Source organism: Elephantulus edwardii, unplaced genomic scaffold, assembly GCF_000299155.1.
Source record: "Elephantulus edwardii isolate Elephantulus edwardi_28Jun2011 unplaced genomic scaffold, EleEdw1.0 scaffold00238, whole genome shotgun sequence".
In the NCBI taxonomy this organism is placed as follows: Eukaryota; Metazoa; Chordata; class Mammalia; order Macroscelidea; family Macroscelididae; genus Elephantulus; species Elephantulus edwardii.
Genome location: NW_006399988.1, coordinates 970,114 through 981,511, shown reverse-complemented (window position 1 = coordinate 981,511; position 11,398 = coordinate 970,114). Strand labels below are relative to the sequence as shown.

General features: G+C 41.1%; 1 protein-coding gene across 1 annotated transcript in view; it reads right to left on the bottom strand.

Annotated features, from left to right (window-relative positions):
• The window catches only part of FANCC (Fanconi anemia, complementation group C), a 388,004-nt gene that overhangs the window by 17,928 nt on the left and 358,678 nt on the right, over positions 1-11,398 (bottom strand). The window contains exons 11-12 of the mRNA XM_006898875.1: positions 8,086-8,167; positions 2,844-3,018 (exon numbers count right to left, since the gene is read on the bottom strand). Coding sequence (XP_006898937.1) covers positions 2,844-3,018; positions 8,086-8,167 — 257 coding nt within the window. The remainder of the gene's footprint in view (positions 1-2,843; positions 3,019-8,085; positions 8,168-11,398) is intronic.

The window sequence follows — 11,398 nt, the reverse complement described above, 5'->3', positions numbered from 1 at the left end:
GGGACCTCAGAAGGCTTTTAGGACCAATTAGTAGGCTCTGTGTCCAGGAGAAAATGAATATACTTACCAGTAATGTTAATGCTCATCCACGGCTCCTCTGGGAGGATCTAAATTGTTGAAGCGAACACACTTATGTTGTTGTGGCATGCCATTGAATCAGAACCAACTTATAGCTGACCTTCTGGCAAGTTTTCAGAGGCAGTAAATCGCAAAGGAAATTACTCATCCTTCTCCTGCAGAGTAGCTGGTGGATTTGAACTGTGTCATGTGCCTTTGGAATTGCAGGCAGCTTCTTACCACCAGGCCACCAAACTCACATATGTTGTTGTTAGGTGCCATCAAGTCCAGCATGGCTCATATTGACCCTATGAGCAGCTGACCTGAACCCTTTCCTATTCTGTGCCATCCTCATCATCTCTGACACATTAGAGCTCATTGCTGAAGTCATCACATCAATCCATCTCATATGGGGGTGGGGGTTACTTCTGATGCTACATTTTTTCAAGCATGATGCTCTTTTCCAAGGAATGGGCTTGCCTAGTTACATGTCCAAAGAATGAAAATGTTTTTTCATCTTTGCCTCCAAGGAGCACTCTGGCTCACTTTTTAAAACATATCTATTTGTTCGTTTGGTAGTCCATGAAATGTTAAAAACTCTAACATGAAAGCTCAGAGGCATCAATTCTTCTCCTCTCATCCTTATTCACTGACCAGCTCTCTGGCACATAGTAGGTGACTGAGAAGACCATAGCCTGAATCAGGCACACCTTAGTCTTCAAACTGACACTGGTGTTCAATGCCTCTAATGTGGTCTTGAGATGACTTAAGGTCATATTTTGGCACCTGTGAACTAGTTTGCATTAAAATTACTCCACAGGAAAACACACAGATTATGAGAATTTCTTTTAAGAAACATTCTCTTTTTTATTCCAAATAAATTACTACCAATTTCAATTTACTAAAATGCATTTCCTTTTCCTTGATATGAAACTTATTGTTGTTGTTATGTGCTGTCGAGTTGTTTGCGACTCATAGCGACCCTATGTAAAACAGCCCTAAACCCTGCTCTATCCTGTGCCAAACACATTGCCTCTGACACACTCATCCCGATTACCCCAGTCACTGAATCAATCCACCTCACAGAGGGTCTTCCCCTCCTGCGCTGTCCCTCTACTCTACCCAGCATGATGTTCCTCTCTAAAGACCTGTCTCTCCTTACAACATGTCCAAAGTATGTCAGACGAAGCCCCAGAATCCTTGCCTCCAAGGAGTAGCCTGGTTTAACCCTCTCTACGATGAATCTGTTTGTTTTCTTGGCAGTCCATGGTACATTCAATACTCTTCACCAGCACCACAGCTCAAAGGCATCAATTCTCCTTCTATCCTCCCTAGTCATTGTCCAACTCTCTGATAAATAACAAGTGACTGCAAAAACCATGGCCTGTATCAGGTGGACCTTAGTCTCCAGAGAGACACCGTTGCTCTTGAGTACTTTAGAGAGGTCCCTAACAGCAGACTTTCCCATCGCAATACATTTTTTTATTTCCTGGCTGCTGGTGCCAAGAGTGTTGACCATGGAGCCAAGCAAACTCATTAAGCAAGTACAATATACACATTTATTTATATTATTGTCTGATGTTTTCAAGTAATGGAAAATGTAAAACAAATATGAGTACTGTCCCATACATAATAAAACTTGTTTCTTTAAATTACTAAAATCAGTAGAAAGCACTGGCAGTTGAAATTTCAAAAGCTGGCAAATATATATTTGCAAAGGAAGGGACAATAACTTTAGTCAAAACATTGCTTCATGTAACTATTATAATCCACACAAAATAGTAACTGTCCATGTCATAGACAAGTACCAGGCCCTTGTTGAACTGTTATTATTCAGGAAATGGCAAAGTTCTTTTTCAGAAGCAAAGTTTAACCAGCGTTGTAAACCAAGCCTCTGCCATATATTATTAGGCATTATACGTATGACAACAGTCCAGAATAAGAGGTACATTTAAATGAGGACTGGGGGCATAGGAAGAGGTAATTGTCCAACAATGAATGAATATTTTTAAAAAAGTGAACTGGGGGAAGGAGCGGGGGTAAAATCTGCAACGATGAATGAATGAAAATCTAACTTTTCTGTAAACTTTCATTAAGATCATAATTGTTGTTGTTGTTATGTGCCGTCGAGTCGCTTGCCACTCATAGAGACCCTATGTACAACAGCTCTAAAGCCTGCTCTATCCTGTGCCAATCTCATTGCCTCTGACACACTCATCCCAATTACCCCTGAATCAATCCACCTCATAGAGGGTCTTCCTCTCTTGCACCATCCCTACACCCTCCCAAGCACGAAGTCCCTCTCCAAAGTCCTGTCCCTCCTTACAACATGTCCAAAATATGTCAAATGAAGCCCCAGAATCCTTGCCTCCAAAGAGCAACCTGGATCACAATTAAAATGAAAAAAAAAAAAAAAATTAAAAAAAAACCCAACCAAACAACCCAACAAAAAATGACTAGGGGAATCATGGCCAGGCTGCTGTACCACTCTGGGTTAAGAGTCCCAAAAGTCCCATACAACCCAGCAGGATAGCCCCTGAGGCAATATGCCCAGTTGGTATGCTTGTGAAAGCAGGAAGGCCTGACAGCTAAGCACGAAATCTTTCAGAAGGCAGGGGAAAGTCTGAGCAGATCCAGCATGGTTTGCATGTCACCCATGCAGACATGCTGTTATAGCATCTACTGTGGCTGACAAGCGCTGTGAGGCTAGGATTCTCTCAGGACCAGATTCATGACAGAGCCCCTTCTTGAGAGGAAGCAGAACCCTCACACCCCAAACCACTCACCATGGTTTGTACTCTCTGTTGACTCTGGTCATAAGGGCTGGAGGCAAAAGCTAGGAGCCACAGCAGGGCCTCTGATGGGTCAGCTTCTGACATCAGCAACTGTTCAATTGCAATATCAGCCCATCCACCAAAGTGAATGAACAAAAACCAGCTCTCAAAGATATCTCCACAGGATCTGGAACAGAAACAAAACCATAGTAGCAACAAATTGATTTCTTTTTCTCTCATTGTTCTTAAAGCATCTCAAATGTTTGTGAAGGTAAGCTTAAACCATATTTACCCACTGAACCACACATGCAAAGCAGGCAAATCAGGTATGTGATGCACAATGTCTATTGTACTCATTACAGATTATCCAAAGGGATTCTTCTTCAAGATCACCACTCCCTAACTCAGGTCTGGGGCTGGTGAACAGTGAAATCTGGACATCCAGGAGTCTCACTGAGCACAGACCCTGAGAGAGCAAGGCTCTGGCCTATGGATGCTAAAAAGTGAGCCCTAGAGAAGCACTGCCCCATCTCCTGCATGGCCTGAACCCTGGGCTTGGTGGAGATGAAGTCTCCAACCTGGCTTCACAGCCAAGAAGAGTAGTGCTCAGAGTTCATCTTGAGGCCAAGGGGCCTGCTGCCTCTCCCCTTCAACACAAGGCAAGGAGGGGACAAGTTAGGTTCAAGCAGAAACAAATACTTCCTTTCAGACCAGACTGGCACTGAATCAGTTCATTCTGGTTAGAGCTCCTACTGAAAATTTGCAATTCCATCACGGATACACTTAATCAGAATCTACATTTTAATAAGACCCCCCAGGTAATTCTTATAGATTGCCCAACTAGGGTGTTCAAAGTCCTGGACTTGACAAAAGGTTGTGTTTGGTATTTTTGTATTTAGGCATTTTTTTATGAGGTAATTTTAACAAAATGGATTGGCATGGTAACTGTAACAATGGCCTTATGCATGATGGAGATGGTGAGGATGGAGTAAAATGGGGCAAGTGATAGAGCTGGTGATGATGGCAAAGGACGGGGTAAGGGATGGGGATGGTGAAGATAGGGCAGGGGATGGAGGTGGTGAGGAATGCACAGAATAGGGCAAGGTTCAGAAAAACAGTTTTCATAGGACCCCTATACATGGCGATCCATGGCAACTAACAGCAACAACACTGTATTCTTTATTGTCATCATCTATACGTCAATGCTGAAAAGTTAAACCTGCTGCAATTAATATTATATAGAGATACCCTGTCATTTAGCAATGCAGAAGAGAAGTTTCCACCTAATTGGATCTCCGAGTGCTTTGCTCCAGGCTGTTTGGGGTAAACAGAGAAGGGCAAGATGTGCCATCAGCTTAGTTAGGAATTTTCCATCTGAAACAGGGGCTGTGGCTGACATAGGAGGGTTCCAAGCTGCAATGGCTCTGTCTTTGCTGAAATCTGATACCTCATTTGTTTGCTTGGTCCAGGGAATTCCTGTCCTCACCTCCCTGGGTTACTGCTTTCCTGCTAGTTAAGTCCTCCTTGAGAATAGGTAGCTAAATCCTCTCAAATCTATATTGAGAAAATAGTGAGAAAAAGATTTAAGGAAGAGAGTATTTGCCTTAATCCTTTGTCACTAAGAGTGAGAGCAACTAACTTAGCAAGCCAGAGATCCAGGTTGTGTGGGCTGCATTACAGTAAGGCTGGGCTATGGCATTCCAATGCAAAAATAAGGGCTCTGCTGTATCTTCGCCTGGGACTCCTGGGAGAGATGAGTGAGCAGTGGGCTCACCTACTCCTTGCTTCCATGTTGAAATCTGGCCTATATCAGGTTCAAGGCCTGCAAAGATGGGCCTGGATATTCTCCCTGTTTCCTAAAAGTAACTGAGTGTGAGAGTGGTCCTTGGCTGACTGAGCCTGAGTCTGTGGGCAGAAAACCCCTCCCACAGTGGACCCCAGAGACTGGTTAAGGCAGGAATACCAGTCCCATTAGGCTTTGAGTCTACAGTATACTCTCCAGCAGAGATGACCAGAAATGTGGTGTATGAAGGTGACAGGTGCTAGGGGTGTCAACAGAAGCAACACTCTTATCCCCATTGGCTTGACTGTTCTTTTTGTCTATCCTCTGCTGTTAAGAATCTTGGGAAGTGGAATGAGTCATTGGCACCAGAAATTATCATGGAAATAAGAACACTGTGTGTGGGCTCAGTGAAGAGATTGGAAATTATTCCAATAGGGGAACAGGGTAATAGTAATGCATGAAGATGGCAGACTAGTATAGAAAATGAATAAAATATTTATATTTTAGAACCAGGGAAGTTAGGCTAAAAGGCTGTTATTTTTTTAAAAATTTAAAAACTCTAAAACTTGTTGCTGTTGAAACACAACTGACCCTCCAGCAGGTTTCCCAAGGTTGTAAATGGCAAGAAAGACTTCATCTTTCTCTCATGAGCCTCTGGTAGATTTGAACCAATGGGGAAGCATCACCTTTCCATTAGCACCACAACTTCCTGTGATCTACACCACCACAGCTTCCCACAAACAACTCTGAAATCTCTAAATTTGAATGCTTATAGCTGAAGTTGAGGAAAATTAAATCAAGTCCATGGGAACCAAAATTTGATCTTAAGTCTATCCCACTCGAATTTCAAAACCATCTCAGGAACAGGTTTGAGGCCTTGAGCACCAATGAGCGTAGACCAAATGAGCTCTGGGAGGATATCAAGAAAATCGTCCATGAAGAATGCAAAAGATTATTACAAAGGCTGAAAAAGAAGAAAAGACCAAGGTGGATGTCAGATGAGACTCTGAATATTGCATTAGAGCACCGAGAAGCCAAAGGTAAAGGAAGAAACCAAGAAATCAAAGAGCTGAGCAGAAAATTTCAAAAGGCAGCCCGGGACAACGAAGCAAGATACTATAATGAAATGTACAGAGAGCTGGAGTCAGAAAATCAAAAGGGCTGGACTGCTCAGCGTTTCTTAAGCTGAAGGAGCTGAAAAACAAATTCAAGCCACGGGTGGCAATACTTAAGGATACTTTGGGCAGAATATTAAATGATCCAGGAAGTATCAAGAGAAGATGGAAGGAATACACAGAGTCACTGTATCAGAAGGATTTGGCTGACACAGAAGAATTTCATGAAATGACATATGAGCAAGAGCCTATGGTGATGAAAGAGGAAGTTCAAATTGCTCTGAAGGAATTGGCAAAAAACAAGGCTCCAGGAGTTGACGGCATACCAACTGACATATTTCAACAGAGAGACACTGACCTGGATGTGCTCACTAAGTTGTGCCAAGAAATCTGGAGAACAGCCAGCTGGCCCATTGACTAGAAAAGATCGGTATTTGACCCAACAGAGTGTGGAAATTATCGAACAATATCATGAGTATCACATGTAAGCAAGATTCTGCTGAAAATTATCCAAAAACTGCACAGATGTGCAGGCTGGATTTAGAAGAGGTTGTAGTACTAGGGATATTATAGCTAATGTCAGATGGATCTTAGCAGAAAGCAAAGAATACTAGAAGAATGTCTATCTGTGCTTCATTGATTATGCAAATGCTTTTGATTGTGTGGATCACAATAAGCTGTGGCTGACTCTGAGAAGAAAGGGAATCCCAGAACATTTGATTGTGCTAATGTGAAACTTATACTCGGACCAAGAGGCAGTTGTCAGAACAGAGCAAGGAGACACTACATGGTTCAAAATCAAGAAGGGGGTTCGTCAGGGATTTATTCTGTCTCCATACTTTTTCAATCTGTATGCAGAACAGATCATCTGAGATGCTGGGCTACATGAGGAGGAATGTGGCATCAGGATTGGTGGAAGAGCCATCAACAACCTGCGTTATGCAGATGACACAACTCTGCTTGCTGAAACTGAGGAGGACCTGAAGCGCTTGCTGCAGCCTCCTATATAGACTGAAGCTCAACATCAAGAAAACAAAGATTCTAACCACTGGGCCAATTGGCAGCATAGTATGGATGGTGAAGAGATTGAGATAGTTAACAGTTTTAGTTTACTTGGCTCCATGGTCAACTCTCTTGGTAACAGCAGCCAGGAAATCAAAAGACGAATTGCATTGGAAAAGTCAGCTGTGAGGGACCTCTCAAGAGTACTGAAGAGCAACGATGTCATACTGGAGACTAAGGTGCACCTAATCCGGGCTATAATCTTTGCAATTACGTGCTATGCATTGAAGAGTTGGACAGTGACTAGGGTTGATAGAGAATTGATGCCTTTGAGCTGTGGTGCTGGAGAAGAGTGTTGAATATACCATGGACTTCTAGGAGAACAAATAGGTTTGTCCTGGAGAGGGTGAAGCCAGAATGTTCCCTGGAGTCAAGGATTTTGAAGCTTCGTCTGACATACTTTGGGCATGTTGCAAGGAGGGACTGGTCCTTGCAGAGGGATATCATGTTTGGCAGAGTGGAGGGGTGGCGAAGGAGAGGAAGACCTTTGATGAGATGGATCGATTCTGTGACCAGAGAGGTGGGAATAAATGTGTTTGAGATGGCTAGGTTGGCACAGGATAGAACAGCGTTTAGAGCTTTTGTACATAGGGTCACTATGAGTTGCAAGCGACTCGATGGCACATAACAACAACAACAACATAGGGAAATAACAAATGTAAGAGGGTACTTGAGCCTCCAGACTAATACAGTCCAGGAAAAAGGTCAGCAATCTATTTCTGAAAAATCAGTCAGTAAAAAACCAGTGGATTACCAAATTCAAATGACTTTGTCCATGAAGGTTGTCAGGGATCAGAGGCTGGCTTGATGGGAAGTAACAACAACTGTACAATACTACAGGTTCATTTACATTACAATGGACTTATAATTTTGGTCAAATGATTACTGGAAAATAATATAAATAAGCAGAGAACATTTCATCCTTAATGTGCAAACAAAGTTTAAACTTCACTTCTAAGAGAGATGGAGAAGATTAGGGGCAGAGAGACCACAGATTCCCAACAGATAGGTGACATTTTTTACCTATTGTTTGATGTTTTGATTATTATGCATGGGTATGTTCTTTTTTTTTTTTTAAAAAATCTAAAGTCAGATATTATTTAGAAGGTTTTATAACAAATATATACCAATTTAATCTTTTTAACCTAGTCTGCTTTCACTTGCTGCACTTAGTGTTGGTGACAGGGCTCATCTGTTAGGTAAGGGTCACAGATCAGTAATGGCCTGCTCAAAAGGTAAAGTTCAAGAGAAACAATGTATGAAACAGATTTAAGAATGGTCATATTTTTCTTACCCATGGGTCTGGCCTTCAACTACTGGTCTGAGCATTTCAGAAATGTGCTTCAACTTCTGGCACCAAAGTCTTTGTGGGATATCTGTGGGTGGATAGAGAAGGCAGGAAAAACTCAACAAAATTCAAACCTATTAGGATCAGGGGAGACAAGACTGAAGCATCCCTGGGTTGTAGTTCCTTCCATCTAGGGATCATTGCTTTCATGGCTGCTGGGCCATCCCAGGGGCCACACAAGACAAGAGACTTTAGTGTGTAAAACTTTGGGAAGAAGGAACAATTTTCTTGGCTCTTAAGTGACAGAAGGCTGACCTGTGAGCCTCTGCATACAGGTGGCCCAAGTGGGTTGTCTTGATCTCCTACCATACCAGAGACAAAGGAGCACACTAAGCTGTAGGAGAAAAGTTGAGGGGAAAAGAAAAAAAAAAACCCAAACACAAGACTCTGTGCTGAGAGCAAGCACTCTCCATTGCTTGTGGAAAGAGAAGACTTAGCCATTCCTGGAGTTGTAGGTCCCTCCATATGGGAGTCCCTGCCTCCATGGCTGTGGGTCCATCCCTGGGGCCAAAGAGGACAAGAGACTTCAGTATACAGATATAGAACTTCAGGCATAGGGAAGGGATTTTTTTATAGTTATCTTTGAGATTGAGAGAGAGGGAGGGCTGACTTGAGACTCCCTGCACTCAATCTGCTTGAGCTACCTTATCTCTAATCTCGTGACATTCCAGAGACAAAGGAAGACACTAAACTTCAGGAGAAAACGTGCATGAGAAAAATGCTTGAGTAGAGCATATGGTTTCACACCATTCAGCCACTTCATATATGAAGGAGGCCTATAGAGTTGGTTTCAGGGAACTACTTCAAGTCGAGATTTCCATAGTGCTGCACTGAAGAATGGAGAGAATCTCAAGGACTTTAGGAAAGGCAAATTTTCCCCACAAGGACTTACAGTGGAGTGAGTAGATCATCACAGTTTAATGTGGCAACACTTAGTAACATTATAAAGGCAAGAACCTACAAGAACTTATACAGATACAACAGAAATGATCTGACACTTAGCAAGAAAAACTTCACATAATGTCAAGAAATCAACAGGTAGCTTCAAACACTGTGAGAAAACAAATTAAGCCTTCTCAAAAAAAAAAAAAAAAAAAGCAGAGATTATCCCAGAGTTAAAAAGTCAGAAGAGTCAAGAAGGCATATGATATATGTTCATATGGAGACCTTAGAACAACTACGAATAAAAGTACAAATGATGGAAGAAACAAAGGAAACCACAAATAAAGGGAATAACTTAGAGGTGCCAAATAAGGAAAAAAAAAACAGATTAAGTTCTGATTTTTCAGCAGACAACATGTGGGCAATAAGACAATGGGATGGCATGTACAGAAAGTTGAAAGACAACAATTGCTAACCCAGGATTCTGTACCCAGCAAAGCTCTCCATAAAATATAAAGGAGAAATCACATCCTTTGCAGAAAAGTAAGAATACCCACAAGTATTTTAATGGATGTTTTTCACACAGAGACACCAAAGGAAAGTGGATGAAGCATAGTAACAAGAAACAACAACAAAAGAAACACAGCAAAATGGTAATGATAAAACCTGGCCTGTCCCCATCAACAAATGAATGGATAGAGAAGCTGTGGTATATTCACACAATGGAATACTACGCTGCACTGAAAAACAAGGAACTCATGCAATATTATTCAAAATGGGTAACCCTGGAGGACATTATGCTGAGTGAAATATCTCAGTCACAAAAGGACAAATATTGCATGGTGCCAATGTTGTAAAACAGGACTGACATCGGGGTTGGGGGGAGACTGAGAAAGATGGGATAAATAATGTATACTGCATTTAAACAGATGAGGTAGAAAACTGTTTAAAAGGGATATGTGATTAGGTATTATTATCATGACAGGAGTCCAGAACAAAGGCTGCACAGGTAATACATTTTTAAAATTTATTTTTAAAAAACAAAAAACAAACCCTGGCCTGCCAATAATCACACTTAATGGACTAAATGCATGAATCAAGAGAACAAGAGTAGCAGAATGGATAAAAACGCAATGTTCATCAATATATTGTCTAGAAGAGCTACATCTAATAAACAAAGAGAAAGTTAGACTAAAACAAAGGCTATGAAAAAAAAAATTACCAAGCAAATGGCATCCACAAAAAGGCAGAAGCGGCAATATTAATCTCTGATAAAATAGACTTCAGAATGAAAATCACCATAAAAGATAAGGAAGGGCATGACATAATGATTAAAGGCAGAGTAGATCAAGAAGACATAACATTGGTCAACATCAATGCACCAAATCATAGACCTGCTAAATACATAAAACATCTGTTAACAGAACTGAGTAAAGAAACAGCACCACAATAGTAGTAGGAGACTTTAACACACCACTCTCACCAAAAGATAGGTCAACTCAAAAGAAAAGTGCAAAAGACTTAAACTACACTCAATCTTGTGTATATATTCTGAGCATTGCACCCAACTAAAACACAATTCACTTTCTTCTCAAGTGTACATGGTACATTCTCCAGAATTTATCACCTATTAAGACATAAGGCAAATCTCAACAAACAAAAACACTGAAATAATACAAAGTATCTTCTCAGATCACAATGCCATAAAACTAAAAATCCCAAGGGGATACAGCTAATAAAACCATCAACATAGAACCTAAATAAAAACCCTGCTAGAACATGATTGGGCTATAGAAGAAATAAAGAAGGAAATAAAAATTTCCTTGACACAAATGAAAATGAAAATACAACATACCAAAACCTCTAGGGTGCAGCTGAGGCAGTCCTTGGCAGGCAGTTCACAGCAATAGGCGAACACATAAAAAATGAAGTAAGAAGCACAATTAATGATCTAACTCAACACCTTCATCAAATGGAAAAACAATCAAACCCAACAGCCTCTAGAAGAAAGAAAATTGTAAGAGCTGAAATAAATAAGACAGAAAACAGAAAAACAATTGAAACCATCAAATAACACCAGAAGTTGGTTTTCCAAAAGGGTGAATAAAATTGGCAAACCATAAACCATTGGGAAACTTAACCAAAGAAAAAAAAGGAGAAGACACAGATAACTTGATTAAGAAATGATGGAGGTAACATGATAACAGAATCAGAGGAAATGAAATCTATAGTATCAGGCAAGAAGCTGCACTACAATCCCAGAGGAACACGGTTCAAATCCACCAGATGCTGTGCTGGGGAAGGAGGGGCAATCTCCTCCTGTACCAGTCAGATCTGATTTGACAGTACACGCACACACACACAAAATAATAAAATG